This window comes from Prenolepis imparis, unplaced genomic scaffold (assembly GCF_030444845.1).
Source record: "Prenolepis imparis isolate NDT839.2.m4 unplaced genomic scaffold, iyPreImpa1.0 SCAF_9, whole genome shotgun sequence".
Classification (NCBI taxonomy): domain Eukaryota; kingdom Metazoa; phylum Arthropoda; class Insecta; order Hymenoptera; family Formicidae; genus Prenolepis; species Prenolepis imparis.
The window spans coordinates 17,014,439-17,042,240 of record NW_028141167.1 but is presented as its reverse complement, the minus strand read 5'-3'; the positions used below and the strand labels follow the sequence as shown (position 1 = coordinate 17,042,240).

The 27,802-nt window shown below is 44.4% G+C and overlaps 2 protein-coding genes across 2 annotated transcripts; both read right to left on the bottom strand.

Annotated features, from left to right (window-relative positions):
- Window positions 1–7,540: 7,540 nt before the first annotated feature.
- On the bottom strand, window positions 7,541–8,344 carry LOC145940213 (uncharacterized). The gene has a single exon (XM_083045127.1). It carries the CDS (start codon window positions 8,342–8,344, stop codon window positions 7,541–7,543), a length of 804 nt encoding a protein of 267 aa, XP_082901253.1.
- Window positions 8,345–15,001: 6,657 nt separating this feature from the next.
- On the bottom strand, window positions 15,002–20,367 carry LOC145940212 (uncharacterized). Its single transcript, XM_083045126.1, has 5 exons — window positions 20,277–20,367; window positions 15,613–15,753; window positions 15,370–15,414; window positions 15,178–15,240; window positions 15,002–15,120 (listed from the first exon to the last, which is right to left on the bottom strand). Exons 1-5 carry the CDS (start codon window positions 20,365–20,367, stop codon window positions 15,002–15,004), a joined length of 459 nt encoding a protein of 152 aa, XP_082901252.1.
- Window positions 20,368–27,802: the final 7,435 nt, after the last annotated feature.

The window sequence follows — 27,802 nt, the reverse complement described above, 5'->3', positions numbered from 1 at the left end:
GGGCCCTCGCCGAGGCAGTAACCAGAGGAGAGTCGGACCCTACCCTTTTCTTTTTTTTGACGCTGTGGAAACCTCCATGAGGTATCCTTGCCCCCTGGGTAGAGAGCAAGGGTTATGTGGGATTCCTTCTCCTCATCCCAGGGAGAACCGCGTTCTTCCCTGTGTTGGGGCACAGAAGGGGACCGCACTAAAACCACAGCGGGTGTCCTTCCCGGGCGTTAGGTAGGGGGCGGTGAAGATGCTGGTATCCCATGCCGACTCGCCGCCCCCCCACCTTTCCATCTCGGAGGAGAGCCACGGAGTGGCTCTCCCCTCCGCCATCTTTCGAACTTCGCGGTTGCGACGCAAGGTGACACCAACCTCACGTCGCGCCCTCCCAAAGAGCTTGGGGAGGGCGGGGTCACGGCTCGAGTATTCCCGCTCGAGCCGGGGCCCCCCGCCTCCAGGGCTGGTGCTCCCTCCGACCCCCAGAAGGTGGTCGAAATCGGCATTCAGCCCCGGAGGCCCTCACCAGAGGACCCTCCACAGAAGGAGAAGGGTCCTCTCCACAGCGGTGGTGCCCCCACCCCGGTGCCTTGCGACTCCCGGTGTGAGGGCACCACTCGCTGCATCTCCGTCCGTGGGGGGAATCGCGCGCCCCGAGCAACCAGGCCGAAGCCCGGATGCCCGGGGAACGCGACCCCCCCACCGTCCTCCCTGATTGCGACTACTTCCGCCCCGAAGGGGGTTAGAATTCGGCCGCAACCGAGGAGGTTGCCCGTTTGGGGGCTAGAGCGAGTGCACCCTGCCGAAGCGAGGGCCAGCCGCCCACCCCTCCAATTCCCGAGAGGCCGCCGGGGGAGGAGTTCAGGACTTATGTGTCCCGAGTCCCCCCCGGCGACCTCATCTCACCCCAGTATTATCTGGAGTGTGGGGAACGACCCTCCCCCGGCCCCCACCACGGCGATTCCCTCGCCCAGGCAGCCAGGAGGGGTCGTCCCTCTCCTCCCGGGCCCCAGGAGAAAGAACGTTGTGGCGGGTGTTTCTTCCCGCCCGCTCTCTCTCCCTCACTGCCTCCTCCTTCTGTGGGAGAACTCTCTCGCAGTAGGAGAACCCACTCTATCTCTCTTCCGCGTCCACTATGGCTGAAACCACAGTGGGCAAACTGAGGTCAGCCCCCACTGCGGCCGTAAGGTCCGTCTTTCATCTAACCATGCAGAGCAATCTGCAAGGATGTGTTGGGCATCATCCCTTAGGTGGTCACAGTGGTTGCACTTTGTTGTCCTCTCCCTCCTAATTCGACCCAGATACTCCCCAAAGCAGCCATGCCCGGTTAGCACCTGGGTTATTCGGTAAGATACACCCCCATGTGCCCTGCCAAGCCAGTCCTTGAAGCAGGACAGGACAGCCTCGACGGTCCTACGGGAGGGTCCGGTTAGCGCACGGTGCGATAGCCCACAGCCCGATAGCTCACATAAAATTTAATATAATTCCCGATAAACCACATCCCTTTAGCACACAGCCCGGTAGCACACAATGCAAAAGGCGCATCATCCCGATAGCGCACAATGAAAAAGGCGCATTATCCCGATAGCGCACAAAGCAAAAGGCGCATTGTTCCGATAACACACATCTCGATAGCACACATCCCGATAGCCCACAGCCCGATAGCACACATACCGATAGCGCACGGTGCGATAGCCCACAGCCCGATAGCACACTGTGGGTGGGGGTGTGGGGGTGTGGTTGGGGGGGGGTGCTTAGGACCTGTGTGCTATCGGGATGTGTGCTATCGGGCTGTGGGCTATCGCCCCGTGCGCTATCGGTATGTGTGCTATCGGGATGTGTTCTATCGGGCTGTGGGCTATCGCACCGTGCGCTTTCGGGATGCGTGCTATCGGGATGTGTGTTATCGGAACAATACGCCTTTTGCATTGTACGCTATCGGGATAATGCGCCTTTTTCATTGTGCGCTATCTGGATGATGCGCCTTTTGCATTGTGTGCTATCGGGATGTGTGCTAGAGGGATGTGGGCTATCGGGAATTGTGTTCAATTTTTCGTGTGCTATCGGGTTGTGCGCTATCGCACCGTGCACTAACGGATCCCGCTCCGGTCCTACGTCCCGGCAGCCGTGGGTCTTGAAGGTTGCCGGTCCATCTGTCAATGAGGATCTGTCGATGATGGACTCTCAATACGCAGCGGACACGGTCCGTTATGGTTTCTCCCGTCGCTTGTAACTCGCGCGTATGCTGATATACATCGGCGTACATACGCGCGAGTAGTTCCGCAGGGGGTATTCCAGCGAGTACCTCCACTGCGATCCCGCTAACTGTACGGTACCCTCTGCATATTCTGTTCGCCACCCGCCTCTGGACCTTGTGGACAAGGTCCTTTAATTTGTGGGTGGCGTTCAGTTTCTCCGCCCACACTGGGGCCCCGTACAGTAACATAGAGTGAACCGTGCCCGCATAAAGTCGGCGAACATTCTCGCTAGGTCCCCCGAGGTTTGGCAGTAGCCGATTAAGCGCCATAGCTGCTTTCTCCACCCTCGGGGTTAGTCTGCTAAAATCCTCGCCGAAAGTCCACCTGCTGTCCAAGTGGAGACCCATGATTTTATATGGGTCCCCACTTCGATGGGGGCGTTATCCACCCTTATGTGACTCATTGGTGGCATCCCGTGCCTCCCCTTGTGGAGGAATAATGCCTCCGTTTTTTGGAGTGCCACCTTGAGTCCCAACGCTCTGATAGAGCGTATCACCCTGGCCACCGCAAGTTCAGCCCGCGCGATAGCTTTCCCCCCGTTATTCCCCCCAGACATGACCAGTGTGTCATCTGCATAACACACAGCTGTGCAGCCGGGGGGAGGGCAGTCCTAAGGATATTGTCATAAGCAAGGTTCCACATTAGGGGCCCTAGTACTGACCCCTGTGGAAGACCGCATGACATTTCCCTCTGTTGGCCCTCGGTATTCCTGTCTGTATAGGCCAAACTTCTATCCCGGAAGTAGTCTCCGACTATGTTGATTAGATATGGGGGGAGGAATCTCAGGGCTTCCCCCACTCGACTCCAGGGCAGGGCGTTGAATGCATTGGAGATATCCAATGATACTGCAAGCAACACCCCGCCCACCCCCATAACGGCCTCCGCAACCGAGCGCACACGCAAGATAGTGTCTATAGTTGAACGTCCTGTGCGGAAGCCGTATTGATCCCGATGTAAGTCAGGACCCTCCCGGGACAAGTGGTGGACGAGACGGTCCGAGATTATCCTCTCCAGGATCTTTCCCGCCTCGTCCAACAGACAGATCGCCCTATACGCCGAGGGCGAATCCTTGGGCTTGCCCTCTTTGGGAAGGAGCACAATGTGTGCTCTCTTCCATTCTGGGGGGAAGAATGGATAGGTGGGGGTCTTTCCCCCTTTGAGGCACTCTGTATAGAGTCGCCTCATGGGTTCGGCCAAGTCCTTTGACGCAAGGGCCCAGGCCTTACCATGGATGCCATTTGGACCGGGGGGTTTCCCCTTCTTGATATTCCTGATGGCATCCCTTAGCTCTCCTCTGGAGACCCCCATTTCATCTTTGTCCTACTCCCGTTCCCTCCGCGGAATAGGATCTACATCCAAATTCCGCTTTGGGAACAGGGTGTCTATTACTTCCGTGACGAAATGGGGGTCCAGTGTCTCCGTCAATGGGGACGCCCCTCCTTTAAGTTTGTTCAAAACTAATCTATATGAGCGCCCCCACGGATCCCTATCTAGTGAAGAGAGCAACTCTCCCCAGGCCCCAGCCTTGGCCGACCTTATGGCGATGCGAAGGGTGTTCCTAGTTTCTCTGTAGGCGTCCCACGCTTCGTCAAATCCTTCTGGGTCGATGTGCGCGAACCATTTCCTACGGTGGACATTCCTTCGTGCTCGGTCGGAGGCTCGCCGAAGTTCGGCGATGTCCTCCGACCACCAGCACGCTTTCTTGGGAGGTCTGAGCCTGACTTTGGGCATGGCTGCGTTACACGCCTGTTCGAGTGTGTTCTGCAGCCACTCTTTGGTCGGACCCTACCCCACTCCAGATAAGGCTGGGGTGTGATAAGATTGTCGGGGGGCGGGGGCTCGGGGCACTTAAGCCCTTTTTTTTGACGCTGTGGAAACCATCTTGGTACCACTCACCCCCCGGGTAGGGGATGAGGACTATGTGGGACTCCTTGTTCCCCTTGACCGATCCACAAGAGGATCGACCAGGGGGCCCAAGACCTACCGCACTAAAACCACAGCGGGTGTCCATCGCGGGCGTTGGATGGGGGGCGCGGAGGATGCTGGTATCCCATGCCAACTCCGCGCCCCCCCGCCCCGCCATCCCGGAAAGGAGAGCCGTCTTACGACGACTCTCCCCCTCGCGGATGCGGCGCAGAGCGACACCGACCCCACGCCGCGCCCTCTCAAAAAATCTGGGGGGCGGGGTAACGGCTCGAGTAGCCCGCTCAAGCCGCCCCCCGCCTCCGGAGCGGTGCTCCCTCCCCCTCCCAAAGGGAAAGGGGATTCGGCATCCAGCCCCGGAGGCCCTCACCGGGGGGGCCCTCTCAGAAGGGGAGAGGGACCTCCTCTACGGCGTTGATGCCCTCCCACCAGTGCCTTTCGGCACCCGATGAGAGGGCCTTCCCGCCGCATCTACGTCTAAGAGGGGAGAGGCCGCGCCACGTGCGGCCGAGCAAAGCGCGACCGCAGGCACGCGACCCCTCCCCCGGCCTCCCCGGCTGCGGCTCCCTACGCTCCCAAAGGGAGTTAGGATTCGGCCGCACCCAGGGAGGTGCCTGTTGGGGGCGCGGGCGCCCCGGCCCCCAATTGGGACCGACACGCCCGCGCCCCAATTCCCAAGGGGGTGACGGGGGAGGCCCAAGGCTCCAAAAGAGTCCCAGGCCCCCCATCACCTCCGCACTGTGCCCTGTGTGGCGCAGGTATTAGGTATTATGTTGGGGACGCCTCCCCCCGCCCCCGCCACCACAAATGTGGATACCCACCAAAGTGGACAACCCCACCGACGACGGGAAAAAAAGGAGAGCCGCCCCACCCTCCCGTGAGGCCGCGGGGAGGGGAGTTCCGGGACTTTAAATGTCCCGGGTCCCCCCCGACGGCTTCATCCCGGGTCGACGCTTAACTGCGCCGAACCGGGTGTGGGTCCGCCCCCCCGGTTTCCGCCGTCTGCGGGACTACCCGCATTCGGCGGAGGAGAAGGGGGAACATCCCCGCCGCTTTCTTCATCTTCCTCCCCATTTCCAATGTCAGGGGGGGGGAGTTTCTCCTCCCCTCCCCCTTCTCTCTCTCGCTCTTTCCTCCTCCTCCTTCCGCGACATTACTTTCTCGCAGAAGGACTCTAGAAGAGTGTGCTGCGTGGGATGAGGAAAGGGAGGAGCTAAAGGGAAAAATAGGTGGAGACCTCTCCCTCACAGCAGTGGTGGGGGAGATGGTCCAATCTAAAGAAAAATGGGGAGCCTTCTCCTAGAGTGTGCTGCGCGGTGTCCTCCTCTGCTCCACATTGGTGACACCGCGTGGTGCGCTCTTTGCCTATTCGACTCAGGTACCTACCGAAGCAACCGTGCCCGGTAAGCACCTGAGTCATTCTATAAGTCACCCCCCCTTAGCCCCACCTATCCATTCTTCTAGGGGGGCCGGATGGCCTCGACGGTCCGCTGTCCCGGTAGTCTCGGATCCTCGAGCATACCGGTCCAACTCTCCATCAGGGACCGTCGAGCTTGGGCCCTAATTCCGTATCGGTCACGGTCCGTTATTGGGACACCCTTCCTTTTCAGCTCGCATGTACGCCGGTAAACCTCGGCGTACATTTGAGCCAACAGCTCCACGGGGGATATCCCCACGATGATCCCCATCGCCTTCCAACTGACGGTCCGGTAGCCCCTGCATATACGACCGGCCACCCGTTTCTGCAACTGGTGGTTTTGCTTTAATATCGCGGGTGGCCGTGACTTTGTTCGCCCATACAGGGGCCACGTACATGATCATCGCATGGACCGTGGCCGCATACAATCTTCGAACCCTTCCGTCAGGCCCCCCCAAATTTGGTAATAACCTACTCAGGGCCATAGAGGCCCTTTCTATTTTAGGGGTTACCCGGCGAAAGTGTTTCCTGTAGGCCCATCTACCATCCAAGTGGAGGCCCAGGTATTTAATTTGGGCCCCCACCAAGACGGGGGTTCCTTCTACGTTAATATGGGCTTCCGGTGGCTTCCCGTGAGAGCCGTCATGCATGTATACGGCTTCTGTTTTTCGGGGAGCCACTTTTAGCTCCAATCTCCTTACTGCGCGCACCACGCGGTTCACCGTTATATTTGCTCTAGCACGAGCCTCCCCCCAGTCTACTCCCCCGGCCACAACAAGTGTGTCATCCGCATAGCACACTATGCCGCAGCCGGAGGGGAGGGCAGTCCGCAAAACCGTGTCATAGGTGAGGTTCCACATCAATGGCCCCAATACTGAGCCTTGCGGAACCCCCCCCACCCGACATCTCCCTCTCGCATACCTCAGCCTCGCGGTTGATATAACCAATCTTCCTCTCGCGGAAGTAGTCCCTCACTATGGCGAAGAGGTAGGGAGGCACTCTGTGATGTTCCATCGCCTCACCTACCCTTCGCCAGGGCAGGGTGTTGAATGCATTGGATATATCCAAAGATATAGCCAATGCCACCCCGCCCTCTTCAGTGATGGCCTCCACAACTGAGCGGACCCTGAAGACCGCGTCTATGGTGGACCGCCCAGCCCGGAAGCCATACTGGTCCTTATTAAGATCAGGACCACTCCGCGAGAGATGGTCGACGAGTCGGTCGGCAATAATCCTTTCTAGGATTTTGTCCGCCTCGTCGAGTAAACAGATAGGCCGGTATGCAGAGGGCTCCTCCAGCGGTCTGCCCCCCTTTGGAAGAAGAACTACCGTTGCCCTTTTCCAGACCGGGGGGAATATTCCCTCCCTAAAACAGCCGTCATACACTTGCAGCATTTCCTTCTCTAAATGGGCAAAGGCAGTGGCCCATATCTTACCATGTATGCCGTCAGGACCTGGGGCTTTGCCCCTTTTTATCTTCCTGACGGCGTTTCTCAGCTCCCCTCCCGTGACCCCCATCTCGTCGCCGGACCACTCGAATTCCCTGCGCGGGATTGGTTCCCCAACCCACTGTATCTCCCGCGGGAATAAGACATCGATGATCCGTTCGACGAAACAGGGGTCCATCGATTCAATCAGCGGGGACGCCCCTCTCCGCAGCTTATTGAGAACCATCTTGTATGGACGCCCCCACGGATCCCTATCAAGGGAAAGGAGCAACTCGTTCCAGGCCACCGCCTTTGCCTCCCTTATCGCTGCACACAATTCATCCCTCGCGGCTCGGTACGTGTTCCATGCGTCCTCGTCCGCGTTTTCTCCCCGTCGCCTTCTTCGAAGTCGTCTCCTGGTTTGGTCGGTCAATCGCCTTAGATCGGCGATCGTTTCCGACCAGTAGGCGCATTTGGGGTGTCGGAATCTAACTCTAGGCATGGAGGCGTCACACGCCGCTCCACTGTTTTTAGCATCCAGCCCAAATGCTCCTGCAGATTCCGACCCCCCCCCCTTCTACCCTGGCTAGTAGAGCCGCTTGAAGCATAGCTCCGAACATGTCCTCGTCAAGCTTCTTGAGGGACCATCGTCGTCGCATCTTCTCCTGGGCTCGGCGGCGCTCCTGCACCTCGGGCGGGACGACGGAGACGGAGAATTCAATGTACCTATGATCGGACAATGTCTCCGCCTCCGTCGCCACCCTCCATCCCTCCGATAACCTCATTGCGGAGGGAGTCGCCCATGTCAGGTCTATGACCGACTCCCCCCGCATCCTAACACATGTGCTGGTGCTCCCCGTATTCATTACGGAGAGCCCCAGTTCCGCCGCCCAGTCCAGGACTACTCTTCCTCTTGCATTATTTTGCGGGGAACCCCAAGCGTCAGATTTGGCGTTGAAGTCCCCCGCAATTATAGATGGCAGTGGGAGATGCCTCCTTACACATTCTCCCACTGCCCCTAACCTCTCATCGAACTCCATGCCTCCCATATTTGGAGAGGCATAGAGACTTACGACGACAATGGCCCCCCATCTTACCGCGACATATCCTACTCCGGCTTCGATCTTCGAAACCGGAGGGGAGTTAGTTGCCCCTCTCCATAGAATGGCAGCCGAGCCGTCCGTGCTTCCCACCCAGTTTGGGTTATCTTCGCGAACACGGTACGGCTCGGATACAATGCCAAGTCCTCCACCACGCTCAGCAAGGCTCTCTATAAACAGATCCTGAGCCCTTCTGGCGTGGTTCAGGTTTCCCTGCAGCAATGGGCAGCTCATGTTGAGCTTTTGCTTGGCCTTTCTTCTGGTGCCACCTCCATTGCATTCGGACCGTCCTCACTCAGATTCTTTCTTAGTCTTTGCTTCTTATTTCCTCCTTCCCTTTGTCTCTCTTCTTTTTCCTCTTCTTTCCTTGCCCTTGTCCTCATCCCTTTGACAGGGAGGGGCACTTAAGCCCTGAACCCCTCCCCCGACGACCTCGCAGGAGGGATAAAAACGGCTCGCCGTGACGTGAAGTCGCGGCCAGCCGCTTGAACCTCGAGAAAGGACCCTTGTCTGACGGCCGAATCTGCTGCTCCACGGGGGATGGAGGGAGCCACAGCCGAGAAGCCGAGGGTCGAGCGGGAACGCTCGAGCCCCGACCCCTACTCCCCGATTTACACCGGGAGGGTGTGGCGTTTGGGGGGAACCGGCCGAGGGCGGCATCCCGCTTACACCACAACCGCGACGGTCCGCACGATGGCGGTGGGAGGGAGTTGCTCCTGAATGGCTCCCTTCCCGAGAAGGAATAGGCGGGGGGAGGCGAGTCGGCATGGGATTCCAGCATCCTCGCCGCTCCTTACCTAACGCCCCAAACAGGACACCCGTGTGGATTTTAGTGAATATCTTCCTTCGGAGAGGGACTCCCACATAATCCCCTAACTCTTACCCAAGGGCGGGGGTATCCAATGGTCCATGGATACTATCCATAAAGGATTTCCCACATGCATAAAAAAAGACCTGCCGTTAGGAACTAATAACGAAAAGGGAGTATGACTAGACTTTTGACAATTAGAAGAAAAAGATGATAGAGAAGTTTCTGGATATCGCTGAGAGCGCTTCAGAGAGGAAGATGCTTTACTGTTGACATTATGATTGAAAGAGGATGATTCACCCTTGTCGATCGGATGACCTGACAGCGGGATCCACCCGTATACGTCCGGTATCGCGGAGAGAGAAGGCGAAGGAAATCGGATAGAGACAGATTGAAAGAAAGAAAGAAGCTCAGAAGCGTCCTTCCTCCTACGGTTCAGTCTCTTTACTGACATGACCACCACATTGTAATCAATTCCTCTGCGAATCTCCTCATCGGATATATCCAGAGAAACGGATATTTCCGATCGGATAATTCCCTTCGTATTTGTTCTAAACAAAGAAATAAAAACCTTGAGTTTGTCTTCAATATGGGGTTAGAAACTAGATTATTAGCCGCTTCCCTTGAACATTTATTTTTGAAAAGCCTATTTTTTAATTTCGCTGATGTCTTTCTTTAAGAACGAGTATAAAATACGACCAACAAATATTGGGTCACACACAATAGATGAGGTTTTATTACTCTCTGAATCAGACTGGATTACAACATCATAAGGACCCCTTGCGGTAATATCATATTTATTGTCTTCAGCTTGTGAACTACTATTTGAATTAAACTTTAAATTGAAAGTGGAACCATTAGAAAGGAGTTATCTGAGCTTTTTATCTGGAACGTTTTGTTCAGTTTTATTATCTGGAAGGGATGACGCAATCGTTTACTCTGTCTTTCGTTTGTTCGAGATCTTTCCCTTAAGGTCTAGTGGATCTTTAGAATTCTTTGGCAGTGCAGAAGGGCCAGAAGGCTCCTGACTATAATTAGAAAGGAAAGAGTTATTAACTTTAAAGCTTTTACCAGATGCAACAGTGTTAAGCTGCGCATTAATATCACAGTCCATGTCGTGGTCCTTGGTTTCAATGGGGAAGAGGAGAAGCGAGGCAATGGAATCTAGCCTTTGTTCGTCGTTTCTAGAAGTATTTGAAACGCCCGTCATTGCATCTAATGTTTCCCGAGCAAGATAATCTGACCGAGAGGAGTCTCCTCCGGGTCTTAAATGGACATGGTTCACAGACCACTTAAATATTTAAGAAAATCGACCATTAAAGCCGAGAGAAAGGAGACGGTGGGCGGCTGCAGCCGCTTGTGACTTCTCTCTCGCAGGTTATAATAGTCTCTCTCTTGTAGTAAAAACTTGTACTCGAATGGATACGACTGGGAAACAATTCACTGGCTTGTTGTATCAGCCAAGACAGTAATAATAAGTCACAGGACTGTCAATACTTGTATTACAAAATTGCAGTATAACTTGACACGTGTATTACTTCTCAAGATGGCCGCGCGACTCCCGTTTGTTTGAGAGTTAAGTAGTTATGTCCTCCCTCTGACTCTTCCTTACCTGAGTCCGGACGTAACAGAGCAATTAACGCTAGTTGATGAAGAAAACAATTTTGAATACATAATTACTGTTTTATTAGAAGATGCCGAAAAAATAAGAAATGGTAAGTGTATTTATTTTTTTATGTAAATGCACGTAAATATTTTTAAAAATATCTGCATACAGAAATCTGACATAACCTGACATGATCTGTGTATTAAATTAATATTCATTAAATGTTCTTACTTTATTTCTAATTTTTAACAGATCCCAAATTGCAATATTTTGCATTGCAAGAATTTAAAAGAATGCGAATGCAGAACAATTAAACAAGAATTTTAACAAGAAAATTCTATCTGAAGCAGGTTAGATTTAAAATTATATTTATACTTATTTATTATTGACTTATTTATTTGTAAATATTATGAAAAGTTTAATAAAAGATGCTTCTGAATCTAATATGTCAAATTAATATTTTATAGAAAATACAGATGACACGGATGCAATTGCCAGTTGTGAAAACGATGGAATGTCTGAATTAAAAGGTAAATTAAAATTGAGATTATTTGAAAAAATATTAACAAGTTATTCATTTTGTCTAGATCAACATATATGGACCCGTTCTGAAACGATACATCTGATAAATGTATACAAAGAACACATTGAAAAATTCAACAACCCTAAAATTTCAACAAAATAGTGTTGGCGCATACTGTTTGAATCAAAGTCCGGTGAAAATTCTGGTGTTTGGAGTGAGGCGGAAATATTTTTGAAAACCACAAATTATAGTAAAGGCGATGTTTCACTTAACACAAAAAAAGTCTAATTTATTATTCTATAATGTAAGGCAAAAATTAATACTGGCCTTCGGCCAATTAACACAAAATAATAAATGAAAGAAAAGAAACTAAAGTAAAATGTCTTTGGTATTAATGAAGAGAGAAGCGTATTTTGAGCAGTCCGAGGGATATTGAGACACGTGTCTACCAACGGAACCATTAATGGCCGCACAGAGTATCACGCCGCACTTGAGTTGTCCATGAGATTTACTTGTAACAGTCCGCAGTTGAGATAATAAAACCGATAATTGTTCCTTGGAGATAGAGAGAGTCCCAGAGTAGCACTGATCCGTTGTAGAGTTCCTGATATTCACCTTTTGATCCTTTTCACTTTCTTGTTCACACGTGTGTAGATGCGAGCGGGATCCGTTAGCGCACGGTGCGATAGCGCACAATCCGATAGCACACGAAAAATTGAACACAATTCCCGATAGCCCACATCCCTTTAGCACACATCCCGATAGCACACAAAAGGCGCATCATCCCGATAGCGCACAATGAAAAAGGCGCATTATCCCGATAGCGCACAATGCAAAAGGCGTATTGTTCCGATAACATACATCCCGATAGCACACATCCCGAAAGCACACATACCGATAGCACACATACCGATAGCACACATACCGATAGCGCACGGGGCGATAGCCCACAGCCCGATAGCACACATCCCGATAGCACACGGGTCCGAAACACCCCCCACACCCCCCACACCCCAACCCCTTTGTGCTATCGCACCGTGCGCTATCGGGCTGTGGGCTATCGCACCGTGCGCTATCGGGATGTGTGCTATCGGGCTGTGGGCTATCGCTCCGTGCGCTATCGGTATGTGTGCTATCGGGATATGTGCTATCGGGATGTGTGTTATCGGAACAATGCGCATTTTGCATTGTGCGCTATCGGGATAATGCGCCTTTTTCATTGTGCGCTATCGGGATGATGCGCCTTTTGCATTGTGTGCTATCGGGCTGTGTGCTAAAGGGATGTGGGTTATCGGGAATTATATTAAATTTTATGTGTGCTATCGGGCTGTGGGCTATCGCACCGTGCGCTAACGGGACCCTCCCATAAGTAAGAATCTCGAGGTAATATGATAGGATGCTTGCAGTCTGTGTCCAGATGAGAGTGTTTGAGCCGTCCACCGACTCTGAGGATGCCAGAATAATCGATGAATGCAGTGAGCTTAGTGAGAGGGTGAGATCTTGACAAGTGTGCTCCGTTTGAGATGACTCCGAGCTCCGATGAGAAGTACGCCGCTTGAACCGTCCATATCCAATGCAACCGAGCTAATTCCAGGTCTCCGTGGGTGAGTAGTGTGGCCAGAGATGATTGTGGTATTTTCTTTCGAACCACGCAGACCCGTTGGCAAAGGGCTGTGATTCGAAGCAACTGGTTGAGAGAAGAGTAGTGATAGAGGAGCTTCCAGAGAGAAGGTTGCTTCACCGTTGATGTGAGTAGGAGACCTGGCCGTTCCGCGAGAGCCGCCATAGATTCTGGACCAATGTTGAAAAGACTGCTAACCATGAGGGTCCGTTCCACTAGAGATGATGTTCGAGAGAGCTGTATCGGAGAAAGGCTACGAGATGCACAGTCTGCCGGATTTTCCTTCCCAGAGACAAACCGCCATTGACCCTGAAGGACTTGTTCTTGAATTGCCGCCGCCTGATTGCGAACAAAATCCTTCCAGCGAGATGGATGACCGTTGATCCAGATGTGATACCGAAGAGTCCGTCCACAGGAAGATTAAGGCCTGAAGAATTTCTAGAGTCCGCTTCGTGATTTCCGCCCGTGATGAGGCCTTGACCGAAAAGGAAAACTGATCTGACCGATGTTGCCAAGTGGGTCCTAGAATTTTGCCCTGAGGATTGTCATATTGATGAGATTCTGTCGAGGTGTCATCCATTGAGTGCTTTGAATAGTTCCGGATATTTACTTTGCCACTTGGCTAAGGAGAAGCTGCCCGCCGTGCAGAGCTCGAGTACCTGCGCTGCCGTTGACATTAATTCCGTGATAAAGATGTATCGATGTAGGCGGATCCAGAGGAGCGCGTCCAAAATGTTCGATTGAAAGTTGGCACCCGTGTGTACGAAGTCATTGAGTGAATAACCCGAACTAGTGAGGCTGGACCCGTTGAAGACCACTCTCAGTGTGGTGGTGATAATATCCGCTCTGAGAATCCCTTGATGAGGAGGATAAGAAGCTGTGAGAAGTTCCGCTGCCAAGAGAGGAACTCTGACCATGTGTTGAAGACTTTCATATTCTGAGAGGTTGTAGTGCACTTAGTCAATCGAGAAGCGCCACAGTGTGCGATGTAGGCAGCATTGCGCCGTTGATCTGGTTTATTATAACGTTTTATCACAACATTGACAACATTGTTATTATAATTTTCATATCTGACTAAAAATGTATAAGTATTGTTACACCGCTGATGCGCAGAGAAAACAGGGTATAAAATAAAAAGTTACGGAAAAATGTCACGAATAATACATACGTTTTATTGAACATGAATAAACTTTGTAACTTTTGTCTCTGTACATAAATCTCAATGTATTATCTTAATTCATCCTTACAGTTAATACATCCTTACACACATACTATTAATATTTTTGACCCAAGTATCCTTAATCACAATGATATGTTGGGATATATAGATCTCGTTGTGATAGATGTCAGTATAGATTAAAATATATCAGAAATAACTTGCTATAATTATATAAAGTTTAAAGAATACAGATTATATTTATGCAAGCGAGTGAACGATTGGCATTTGCAACGTGTTAAGGGAACAGGTAAGCATTCCCAATTTATGTTGATGAAAAATGCACAATTTTACCATATCCAAGCGAATGGTGTATATTTATATAACGTGTTCAAATGCACAGGTCGCGTCTAAATGCACAAGCCGCGCATCTTCGTGTCCAAATGCACAAGCCGCACATTTTCGTGTCCAAATGCACAGGTCGCGCATTATCGTGTCCAAATGCACAAACCGCGCATCTTCGTGTCCAAATGCACAGGTCGCGCATTTTCATGTCCAAGTGTACAGGTCGCGCATTTTCGTGTCCAAATGAACAACAAGCATTTCTTTTTGTGTTTAAAAGTACTGTGTCCGAAAGAACCGTGTCGAAATGAACAGTGTCAAAATAAACGGTGTCCAATTGACTGTGTTCAATTGATCGTGTCCAAGTAATTGGTGTCCAATTGTACCGTGTCCCGTAGAAACTATCAGTGCCTCACGGCCTTGTGTTACAGTTGCTTCGTTAAATGTGCAACTCGAACTTTGTTAAGTCTGTACGCGTTGCGGAAAAAGACTTTGTACTTGCAGAAAGTCTGCATTCGTTAGCCGTATTTCGCAATTATTGACTTTGTGATAATTATTGCGCGTTTCTTTGTGAAAAGACTTCGGCTTTGAGAATCGTTGTCCGATTGTTACCCGCGGCATTAAGAACTTCTGTATAACTTCTGTGAACATTTATTTAAACCTATGTTTTCATTAAATATCTATTATAACTTTAACAGTGATTTGAGTGCCTGACTGAGACCTTTTCCTGTGATTGTTGTGCGCGCGAGTAAGACGCTTGAACATATAATTAATTAAATAACTATTCGTACCAAAGAATTCCTTATAATAGTTTATTGAATTATTCGTACATTTCTTACAATAGTATGCGCCAACACTGTTTTGTTGAAATTTTGGGGTTGTTGAATTTTTCAACGTGTTCTTTGTATACATTTATCAGATGTATCGTTTCAGAACGGGTCCATATATGTTGATCTAGACAAAATGAATAACTTGTTAATATTTTTTCAAATAATCTCAATTTTAATTTACCTTTTAATTCAGACGTTCCATCGTTTTCACAACTGGCAATTGCATCCGTGTCATCTGTATTTTCTATAAAATATTAATTTGACATATTAGATTCAGAAGCATTTTTTATTATACTTTTTATAATATTAAAAATAATATTTACAAATAAATAAGTCAATAATAAATAAGTATAAATATAATTTTAAATCTAACCTGCTTCAGATAGAATTTTCTTGTTAAAATTCTTGTTTAATTGTTCTGCATTCGTATTTTTTTAAATTTCTTGCAATGCAGAATATTGCAATTCAGGATCTGTTAAAAATTAGAAATAAAATAAGAACAATTAATGAATATTAATTTAATACACAGATCATGTCAGGTTATGTCAGATTTCTGTATGCAGATATTTTTAAAAATATTGTGTAAGCATTTGGATAAAAAAATAAATAAACTTACCATTTTTTATATTTTCGGCATCTTCTAATGAAACAGTAATTATGTATTCAAAATTGTCTTCTTCATCAATTAGCGTTAATTGTTCTGTTACGTCCGGACTCAGGTAAGGAAGAGTCAGAGGGAGGACATAACTACTTAACTCTCAAACAAACGGGAGTCGCACGGCCATCTTGAGAAGTAATACACGTGTCAAGTTATACTGCAATTTTGTAATACAAGTACTGACAGTTTTGTGTCTTATTATTAATGTCTTGACTGATACAACAAGCCAGTGAATTGTTTCCCAGTCGTATCCATTCGAGTACAGGTTTTTACTACAAGAGAGAAACTATTATAACCTGCGAGAGAGAAGTCACAAGCGGCTGCAGCCGCCCACCGTCTCCTTTCTCTCGGCTTTAATGGTTGATTTTCTTAAATATTTAAGTGGTCTGTGAACCATGTCCATTCAAGACCCGGGGGAGACTCCTCTCGGTCAGATTATCTTGCTCGGGAAACATTAGATGCAATGACGGACGTTTCAAATACTTCTAGAAACGACGAACATAGGCTAGATTCCATTGCCTCGCTTCTCCTCTTCTCTATTGAAACCAAGGACCACGACATCGACTGTGATATTAATGCGCAGCTTAACACTGTTGCATCTGGTAAAAGCTTTAAAGTTAATAACTCTTTCCTTTCTAATTATAGTCAGGAGCCTTCTGGCCCTTCTGCACTGCCAAAGAATTCTAAAGATCCACTAGACCTTAAGGGAAAGATCTCGAACAAACGAAAGACAGAGTAAACGATTGCGTCATCCCTTCCAGATAATAAAACTGAACAAAACGTTCCAGATAAAAAGCTCAGATAACTCCTTTCTAATGGTTCCACTTTCAATTTAAAGTTTAATTCAAATAGTAGTTCACAAGCTGAAGACAATAAATATGATATTACCGCAAGGGGTCCTTACGATGTTGTAATCCAGTCTGATTCAGAGAATAATAAAGCCTCATCTATTGTGTGTGTGACCCAATATTTGTTGGTCGTATTTTATACTCGTTCATAAAAAAAGACATCAGCGAAATTAAAAAATAGGCTTTCCAAAAATAAATGTATTCAATTTATGTTAAAAAAACAAATTATTATTTATGTTAAATAATTATCTCACGCGTAAAAGTCATAAGAAGTTTCTGTAGAACTCGAGGAACGCTACGCAGAACTGTTATTAGATCGGCTAGAACTCGTAAAAAATTTTTTTTAAACAAAAATTGAATTTTAAATGTTAAAAATTGCTTTAATTAGAAAAATAATTATTTTACGGGAAAATGTTATAAGAAGTTTATGTAGTACTCGAAGAACGCTACGCAGAACTGTTAGTAGATCGGCTAGAACTCGTAAAAAAATTCTTAAATGTTAAAAATTCTTAAATGTTAAAATTTTTAAATGTTAAAAGGTGCTTTAATTAGAAAAATAATTATCTCACGCGTAAAAGTCATAAGAAGTTTTTGTAGAACTCGAGGAACGCTACGCAGAACTGTTATTAGATCGGCTAGAACTCGTAAAAAATTTTTTTTAAACAAAAATTGAATTTTAAATGTTAAAAATTGCTTTAATTAGAAAAATAATTATTTTACGGGAAAATGTTATAAGGATTTTTTGTAGAACTCGAGAAACGCTACGCAGAACTGTTATTAGATCGGCTAGAACTCGTAAAAAAATTTTTTTAACAAAAATTACATTTCACATGTTAAAAATTGCTTTAATTAGAAAAATAATTATTTTACGGGAAAATGTTATAGGGATTTTTTGTAGAACTCGAGGAACGCTACGCAGAACTGTTATTAGATTGGCTAGAACTCGTAAAAGAAATGTTATAATAAAAGTTGATTTTTCATTACTAAAAATGGCTTTAACTTGAAAAATAATTATTTTACGGGAAAAAGTCATAAGAATTTTTTGTAGAACTCGAGGAACGCTACGCAGAACTCTTATCAGATCGACCAGAACTTTTAAAAATTGCAATTTTTTTACTTGGTTTTCAAAAATTGATTTTTTGCGTTTAATTGTTAGAACTATTGATGTAATTGATATAGAACTCTAGAACTATTGTAAAACTAACTAGAACTCTGAAGAAATAATATATTTTCATGATACGGTGCGCTGCGTGAACTTGGCGCACCATATTTTCAAAATCGATTTTTTTGTATTAAATCATCGGAACTATTTAAAATACTCACAGAGAATTCTAGAACTATTCCAAATAATGCCAGAACTCTATAAAAAATTCAAGATTTTAAAATATGGTGCGCCAAGTTCACAGGAGTAATCTTGTCCCCTCTAAAACCATACTCATCACCTTTAAAGGCCAACAGTTACCAAGGTATCTATTCTTATATAAAGTTAAACATGACGTAGAGCTCTTCGTGTCCAAGATTTCCATGTGCTATTCCTGCTTGCGATACGGTCATTTAAAATCCCAGCGTAAAGGTCGTCCCAGGTGTAATCTTTGCGGTGAGAATGAACATGATAATCCAAGACTGTGCACTAAAAGAGAGGGATCTCCAGTTTGTATAAATTGTAAGGGCCCACACAAAGCTACAAGCCCTAATTGCCCGGAATACAAAATTCAAAGAAAGATTAGGGAATTAGCAGCTATAAAAATATTTCTCTATTAGAAGCCAGGAAGAGAATAAGGAACTCCACGCCAAATATTTCCACTAACTCTTCTAATACTTTTAAAGATTTTCCCCTACTTAATACTCCTTCCCCTCCCCCGACCTAGGAATATAACAATCATTCCTCCCCAATTATTTCTTACGCTCAAGCTTTAAATTCTAACCCCAACAGTAATTCCTCTGTTGGAAGTACGAACGTCCGGAAGCGTAAATATTTTCGTCTGCGTCCTGCTTAGGTCGCGCGATCACGGCCTCTACCCGGTGCCCAGGTGGATCAAGTAGCTTGGAGCGCGGGGGCTGGAGAGCCGGGGTGTGCGATGAGCCTAATCGCAGGATCCCGCGGTTTAGCGAGTCAGTCGCCGTTGCGAATTATAAGAGTCAGTCAGACAAGTTTTTTTAACTAAAATTTTTTTATTTTTTTATAATTTGTATTAATTTTTAAAACGTAATATCAATATGGTATGATTGGCTATGAGAGCAATAGCGCGGTGTGTTAGGCGCGGTATGTTTTAAAAAATTTTGTTTAAAACATTTTTTTATTCAGATGTTTCGATACATATGAGACGTACGTTTCGGCTCTTTTTTTTTAACCTTCTTCAGCGCAATACAAAATTAACAGCGCATGAAATATCATTAAACAGTAATATATGGATTAAATTCGGTAAATTTAAGAGACCGCATGTTGGGGTGCAGTGAATGTCAAAGTGGTGTTCCGTTTCTTGACAAATAACCATAAATTATATTCTATGTGGCTGCATCTGAGGTTAAGGAATATTATTACCAATGGGTAATTTACAATAATTGGGGTACAATGTGCAAGTACTAAAGATAACTCACAGAAATAAAAACTTGGTAGCCATATCAGCGAAGCACCATCAATATTCGAATTAGACATCGATTCGACCGCAAAGCAAGGTGGTAATGTACTAATCTATTATCTCGGCGATACAGTGAATGATCTCGAGTGTGACAAATTTAATATGTAGATGTTTAGAGTTAACCCAAACGGTATCAAACAGTACACTAAACATAATAAATATCTAAAAAGGTCGACAAAGACTTCAAAAGTGTAATAAAAATAATATGAAAAAGCGTGTGTTGACATAAAATGGCAAGCCTACTGTAAAATTCAAATTAAAATAAAATTTCTTCTGAAATAAGATTTAACAATGAGAATAGCTTCAAAATGAACACAATTATCGCATTATAGTTACTTATAATTATGCAACTATGTCGACACTGTGTATTGTTTTTATTATATTTTAGGAAGTTTATTAATTAAAGTTAAATAAATATCTGGCAAAAGTTCTGTATCCGTTTGTAAATTTTTGCTATTTTCTTGTCTCTTGATGGACAACATTTCAGAAGTTAATCGCTTCGCTAATATGGGTTCCTTGTCTAATAATTGCACATCATCCCATTTAAAATCGTGGTCAAATTCTAGTCTGTGTTCGGTAATGACAGAGCGATTTCCAGAGTTCCACCTTATGTGATTGTGATGTTCTTTAATTCTCGTCTGTAATTGTCTACTCGTTTGGCCCACATAAGACGCCTCACAATTTTTACAGTCTATTTTATAAATAACGTTACATTTGTTATTATTTTTGAGAGGGTCTTTGTGGACCTTAATGATGTTATTCATTTTATTAAGGCCAGTGTATGCAATTCTATGATTTATTTTTTCAGCGATATTTTTGAATTTTTCCGAAATAGAGTGGACATAAGGTATGACGAAAAATAACTCTTGTTCCTCGCTCTGCTTACAAATGATGTTATCTTTATTATCGTATTTTTTCTTAAATATAGTATGTAGCCGATTATCTATCGTTTCAAAAACAAAGTTAAGAGGATAGCCATTCATTAATAAAACTCTGATGCATAATTCCAAGTTTTTCTGATGATAACGTGGATGAGACAAGGAGATTGCTCTATCCACTAAACCTATTATAGTTCCCCGTTTTTGGCATGTCGGGTGTTGTGAATCAAAATTAAAATATCTCCCTGAGAACGTACTTTTGTGGAACCAGTCAAAATTAATATAGTTATTATTTAAAATGAGCGTCAAATCCAAAAAGTTCAGAATGCCATTCACTTCTATTTCCATCGTAAATTGAAGGCGCGGATGGAAGGAGTTGAATGTATTTAGAGTGTGATTATATTTAGAGGAGAGTAAAGTAAGTACGATGTCATCAACATATCTAAGGAAGAAACCCGGTGTGAATTTAAGTGTTTCCAAGGCCTTATTTTCCAGATCTTGCAGAACAATATCCGCAATGATCGGAGAAAGTGGAGAGCCCATCGGTGTTCCGAACGTTTGCTTATAAATCACTTCGTCAAATACAAAAAAGGTTGAGTCCAATATAAATCTAACTGCTAATAAAAATTCATTTTGTGGGATAGAACATTTATGCTCAATAAAAGGCCATCTATTTGAAATGCTGTCCATTGCCAAATCTATGGGGATATTTGTGAAAAGAGATATAACGTCTAGAGATACTAACTTCATGTTGTCGTTGATAAATGTATTGGATTATTTATTCACTGCTTCCAAGCTGTTAGAAATATGTCTTAGAAGTCCATTTAAAGGCATCAACGATGTTTTTCAAGTTTGCCGGCCTATGTTTACATATTGAACATTTTCTCTAACTGTAAGACGAGAAATGAGACAAAAATGTTGTATTACAAAAATCTTAATAACTCAAAAACTAAATCATTTCCGGACCTATGTTGATATAACTTTTTTCTTCTTCTCTAAGCATGAGGAATCCATTCCTGAAGTTTGGCCCATCACTTATGAAACACCGTGTATATGTGATTTTCTTTTATGACAACCTTTCATGTTACGCTATCATCCTACTATTTCTTCATAAGTTTATAATTATTGATATAAAATAATGAAGTGAATAAAAGCTAATAATATATAATAAATAAAATGTAAAGAAAAAAATTATAAATAATATATACATTTTTGATAGCTCAAAGCACTCATAATAGTGCTATAAGTTATCAAATTTTCATTACTTTTTTGCTTCTTTGCTTCTTTATTTTAAAATGTGTTAATAAATATATGTATACTACAAAAAAGAATGATATCCATAAAAAAACTTTCCTTTAAAAAAAAGGTAAAAAAAAGCGCCAAGTTTACGCGCTATGTGAAAAAGTGTTAAGAAAAAACAGTGTGTTTTAGAGTACTGTAAACTTGTGTTAGTAGGAATACAAGGAGAGTTCTAATCCTGGTCCTCCGAGGGGGGCGCGGGCGGGGGGGTTCTCCGTGGCGAGGGGGTATGACGTCACGCGGGGCGGGGATCTTGTAGGCGAGGGGGGATGACGTCACACGGGGCGGGGGCGCTTATCGCTGTGCGGGAGACGCTTATCGCGTATTGTTTTTCATAAACAAAACAGCGTATTGTGTTACTTTGAATTATCTAACATGTTTTATTATAAACAAAACACCGCAAAGTGAGCGCCGATATTCGGCCGCCCTCGCGGTACTTCCCCTCCCCTCCCCCATAAGGCGACGCGCTTTGGCGGTACTTCCGCCCTCCCCCTCCCCTGCCCATAAGGCTGCGACGTTTCTTCCTCATTGTTTAGGAAGAATTCTTTTGCGATAATTTTGCCGACATTCGGCCGCCCTCGCGGTACCTCCCCCTCCCCTCCTCCACCTGAGGGGATCTTGGGAGGTCGCGCTTATCGCAATGAACACGTCGGGACACGTGTTTTTTTCGCGGTAAAAGACCGTATTGCATTACGCGCCGATATTCAGCAGCCTTTGCGGTACCTTTCCCCTCCCCCTAAGCGGAATTCTTTCTCATTGTTTAGGGAGCGCCGAGTCCGGCCGCTTGAATTTTTATAAACAAAAATGAGCGCCGATGTCCGGCCGCTCTGTGTCAAAAGCGATAACGTGATGAAGGGAGATTACCTTTCTGATATGAAATTAAACAATCCGTTAATCATGAAGAGGGGAAGAAATGATTAGATGAAATATAAGGACTGCTGCCACTTCAAACCATAGTACGTAATTTGCAAGCGTACAGATACGTTAGTCAGTCGAAAAAAGTATAGCGGGTGCAAGTGCTCTATAGAACGTGATTTTAAAAAGTGTGGAAAAATTGTGCAGTAATGTGTGAAGAATGGAAAATAATAATTTCGAGGCAATATTAGACGAGTCGTCTGATGAAGATGTGATTGTCATCGAAAATGGAGAAGAGGTCTTCGAGAATAATGAGGCCATTGTGGAAGATGAAGACATGTATATAGATGTCGAAGAAGTGGACAATGAAGAAGTTATGAACATAGAAGAATCATCCGATGATGATGATGATAATATAAGAATTTTAGAAGACTCCGATTATGATAGTGAGTGTAGTGCGGACCTTACTGAACAAAAACAAGTGCGGGTTCTAAAACGAGCTGATATCCACGATATTGACGAACTACAAAAAATGTGTTGCATTTCTTTTTATTATGAAGTTAATAATGACAAATTTTGCACAGCATGTTTTTTGCGAGTCAATGACTTATTTTCACGTGCTCGTGCTGTGCGGAAACACGATACTGAAAGATACATTTTACTTTTGGGAGATAGATGCTGCGAATGTCGATTATCAGTGTCTCAAATAGTATCGTGCAGTCTGTGCCCTATTTGCAGACAATAAACTGTTTAAAAATTAAAACACTTAAAGTGAGAACTCTGAAAGTGAAGATGGCGTCTCAGGAAAGATTGAAGAACATTCCAGTGACTTCGATGGTGCATTATTTAAGAAATCGCGAACTTGATGTGCAAAAACCTTAAGCAAGAGATGTGACCCATTTTCTGCAATTTCATGAAAGGAAATTAATGGAAACTACCGTATGTAACTGCGTCATATCATCTAAACACAACCGAATCGCGTGTTTTCAGCGTCGATATCAAAAGGTATTGCATTTTTTAAGTGGACAAATAAAAGTTTGTAGGAACCCAATGAATATGACATTGCCACCATGGCCACCATTGCTATTGCCATCCAACTCAGATGTGTTGCCATCCAAATCAGATGTGTTGCCAGAACATAATATTCCGGATGCGGACCTAGAAAGCGATGAGTTGGATGTGAGGGAACCGAGATTATATTGTAAGTACTCATAATTAAATTAAAAATATAAATAAAAATATATAATTATTAATTAAAAATATAAAAAAATTTTTGTCTGTTATAGAAGGAGCATCCACGGCGCAGCCCCCACCATCGCCTGCCGCCCGACCGTCTCACCGCCTCGCAGCCACCGCCGTTATCACATCCACTGCCGGGGGTCTATTTCTTATTATTAATTTTTATCATTTATAATATTAATTCATTTTATTATCTATTACCTTTTTATATATTTTATATCATATTAATAATAATTTTTTTTTAAATTCTATACTCTTTTTTAAATTTTATAGTCATATTTTAAATTCTATACTCTTTAAATTTTTATATTCTTATATTATTCCTTTTATATTATATTTAATATCAATTATTTGATATATTATTTTTATATATTCAATTTTTTTTCTTATATTCAGACACACATGTATTACACGCATATATGATTAAAAATTATTAATATTAAATGAAAAATATATATTTATTCTAGAATAAGACGTCCTTCTCCCTCGCGACATTATTTAAATTATTTAAAAAATTATTATTAAAATATTAGTAGAATTAAATTCTCTCTGCTTCGCGTACGCCTCACGCTCTCATGTTCGCCTCGCGCTCTCCTTCGCGTTCCTCTCTCTCGCGGTCCCTAGCGTCGCGCTATCTTTCTCTTTCATGTACCTCGCCGAGCCATCTCTTTCTTCTCTCGCGCGTCATCTCTCGCGCTCTTCACCGCTACATCTCTCTCTCTCGCGCGCTATCTCTAGTAAACGCTTCACGCTCTCCTAAAGCGTTTGCTCTCTCGCGGTCCCTAGCGTCGCGCTATCTTTCTCTTTCATGTACCTCGCCGAGCCATCTCTTTCTTCTCTCGCGCGTCATCTCTCGCGCGTCATCTCTCGCGCTCTTCACCGCTACATCTCTCTCCTTCGCGCGCTATCTCTAGTAAACGCTTCACACTCTCTCTCTTCTAAGCGCTCTCGTGGTCCTTTTCGAGGGTATAAACAAAACAGTATGACAGTGAGTGCAGGCAGCTCGAATTTATAAACAGATATTTATCACTATGGTATTCCTTTGTGGAAATTTTGAGATGGAGCTGAAGCTTATGGAGAGAGTCTGTCTCCACATCAAAAAGTCTCGAACAGTCGCCGAGCGAAGTGCCTGTGAATAAAGTGTTGTGAATAAAGTGAAAAATGCCGTTTGAATTAGGGGCATATTGGGCTCCAACTTTTTAGAGACCCTAATAACAGAATTAATTGGAAATATGCCCTTCTTAGGGCTGCAAAGAGTATTAGATTACAGGAAACCAAAATCATGGAAGGTCTCATTTATTGTCAGCATCATAAGGGCTCTGTTTTTAACGTGTGCGTTGTCGGTAAGTTTTTTTATTATTTGATTATATTATTCAATTTTTATCTAATGAATCTAATAAATTTGTTAATTTTAGAACATGAGAGAGGAATTCCCAGGCGTCGACGAGTCGATAAATGGATTCATCGAAATCCATGGCTTTATAAATGTGTCGAAAATAAAAAAAGTTCGAATGTTGCGGCGACGGAATCACCAAAACTTGGATGAATTGTGGGGAGGAATGGGCGTATGTAAATGAGGTGTGGTGGACGGATATTTTCCGACTTCGAGAATTTTTTGAGGAGATCGAGATTATATGTAAGTATCTCTTTTATAATAAAAAAAAAAGAAATATATATATGTTTGTCATGTATAATTAAGAAAATACTAATAAAAAATGTTTTTTATGTTATGCAGGAGTCCCGCCTCGCAGCAGTCCCACGGCCGTCGCCTTGCCACCCCCACCATCGTCGGCTCAGCCGCCCGGCCGCCTCACCGCCTCGCATCCATCCACCGCCGCCGCTTCACAATCGTCGGCTCCACCATAGCCACCTCCACCACCGACAATTTTTATATATTATAATATTCATTTATATTCATTTATATTCATTTATATTCTTATCTTTATATTTATTTATATTCTTATCTTTATATTTTTATCTTTATATTCATTTATATTCTTATCTTTATATTTTTATCTTTATATTCATTTATATTTTTAAAAATTTTATATCCATTTTATATTATAATTTTATATCCATTTTATACCCATTTTATATTCACATTTATATATTCACATTTATATCCATTTATATTCTTTTAAACACACACACACACACAATTATCAATATTACACATACTCATTTTAAGAATAAAAATTATTTTAAATATTAAAAAATATATAGTTTATTTTAGAATAATTCCTCTTTCCATCTATATTAAGAAAATTATTATAAAAGAATTATTATATATTAATATTATTATAAAATAATTATATAATAATATTATTAAAATATTAATAAAAATTTTCTCTCGCGAACACCTCGCGCTCTCCTTCGCTTCATCATCTCTCGCAACATCTCTCTCATGCATATACGCCTCTCGCTCTCTTTCTCTCGCGTTCACCTCGCGTTCTCTCTTTCTCTCCTAAGCGCTATCTCTCGCGATCCCTAGCCTCGTAGATCCCTAGCCTCGCAGTCCCTAGCCTCTCGGTCCCTAGCCTCGCGATCCCTAGCCTCTCGGTCCCTAGCCTCTCAGTCCCTAGCCTCTCGGTCTCTAGCGTCACGTTCCCCCTTCCCCGCATGACGTCATCCCCCGCAAGGACCATGCAACTATTGGGAGCTATACGTATAAGAGCTAGGGAGCTGCTTACGGTGGGAGAAAGATGGAGAATGGAAATGCATGCAAAGAAATTACATCATAATTTAGACTTAAAAACTCTTTATTCTTCTTTTAAATATTTTTTTTCTTACATATTATGGACTAAAAACTCTTTATTCTTCTTTTAAATATTTTTTTTCTTACATGTTATGGACTAAAAACTAAAGCTGCCAGCTCACAATCGATGAGCTGATACTTGTTGAAGGCGTCGCTAGCGTGTATTACATTTAATACTTCTTTATTATCCTTTACAGTGGACGCGATATTTGAAAATTGCGTAAACTTGATATCGACTGTATTGGTAATTTTAACCAATCGGTCAAAAGTTACATCGATGCATGGATCGAGATCGAACATACGGTGTAACGTCGATTCGATCATCATCATGCATACATTTGAAGATTCAAGACTTATTAACTTGGCGTCGTTAATCGTACGAACTCGCACTGTTAGTGGTCCAACGCTTATAAAACTGTAGGCATCTTTAGAGTCGTTTCGAAGCAGATTCTGAATATTGTGACGTTGCTCGTAGAGTCCCTTCCACGCTTCGAGAGATAGTATCAGTTCCTTTCTTCGATGATCTCCTATGGCGATTTCCACGTAACTCGGTGGATCCACTTTGATACCAATTTCGAGGAATTTAAATCCCGTAGCTGTCAATGCATATCGTTTGCATGGTATACGAACCGCATGAGGTTTTAATGAAAAGCTGTAAAATGAAATTAGTTTAAAAATAAAACAATTTGTAAAAAATATAAAGACATAAAAATAATCACGCGATCATGTATGATGAGACAGTACGCAGAGGTATTCATCGGCACGTTTTCCTTACACTCAAATTCCAATCTCACATCCACGGTTGCGCTCTTGATCGATTTGTTTTGTCGAGAACAATCGATGATTACGAATGGGCCGTTACGTAGAAACATTGAGACGGTGAGACTCGGCTCGAGATACTCGTACCCGTAATAGTTTTTGCAGAAACGCGCATACGTGTCGTACAGAATCGACCATCTGTTTTTATCGAAGTCCAGATTCATGTCGTCGTACGGATAACATTCCGAGTTCAGATAGAGTTTCACGTTGGTCAATTTACAATCGTCGAATCGACTCATATCCTCAGACATGTCATTCTTCCGGCCTGTCTGCAGAGCAAAGATAACGTATCGTGGTTTCTCCAGCTGAGTCGCGGTTTTAATGGCCCATGAATGCTTGGTTGTACGCTGCAATAGCGGAAACTCATACAGATCCCACGAGCGAAAACCCATGCTGAGGTAGCGTCCGCTTTCCAGAGCGCGCAGCATAGACAGCTTCTTAATCTCGCTCAACAACACATGTGGCATTCGCCATTGTATCTTGAATATGTTGATCACAGGCTCCAGCGTCGAATCTCCAACCAGACAATTGATGTCGTTGCGCGATAGTATTAAGATCAACTCGTGACGAGCGTTAATCACCACTCGTCTGTAATCCTCGCAAAATCCCAATAACATGTAGAGCGGCACGCAAAAATTGAAGTTTCCATTCACAGTAATCGGATCACTCCAGCTGGCGTTTCTCATAATCACGCTTCTATCGGATGATATCGTTACATAGTTTGTGAGCATACTTGTTATTCCCACGTTTCTGTTGCGATCAATCTCCACGCCATCGAGTTCATATCGAATCTCATCAAACATGAATGCGACGCAA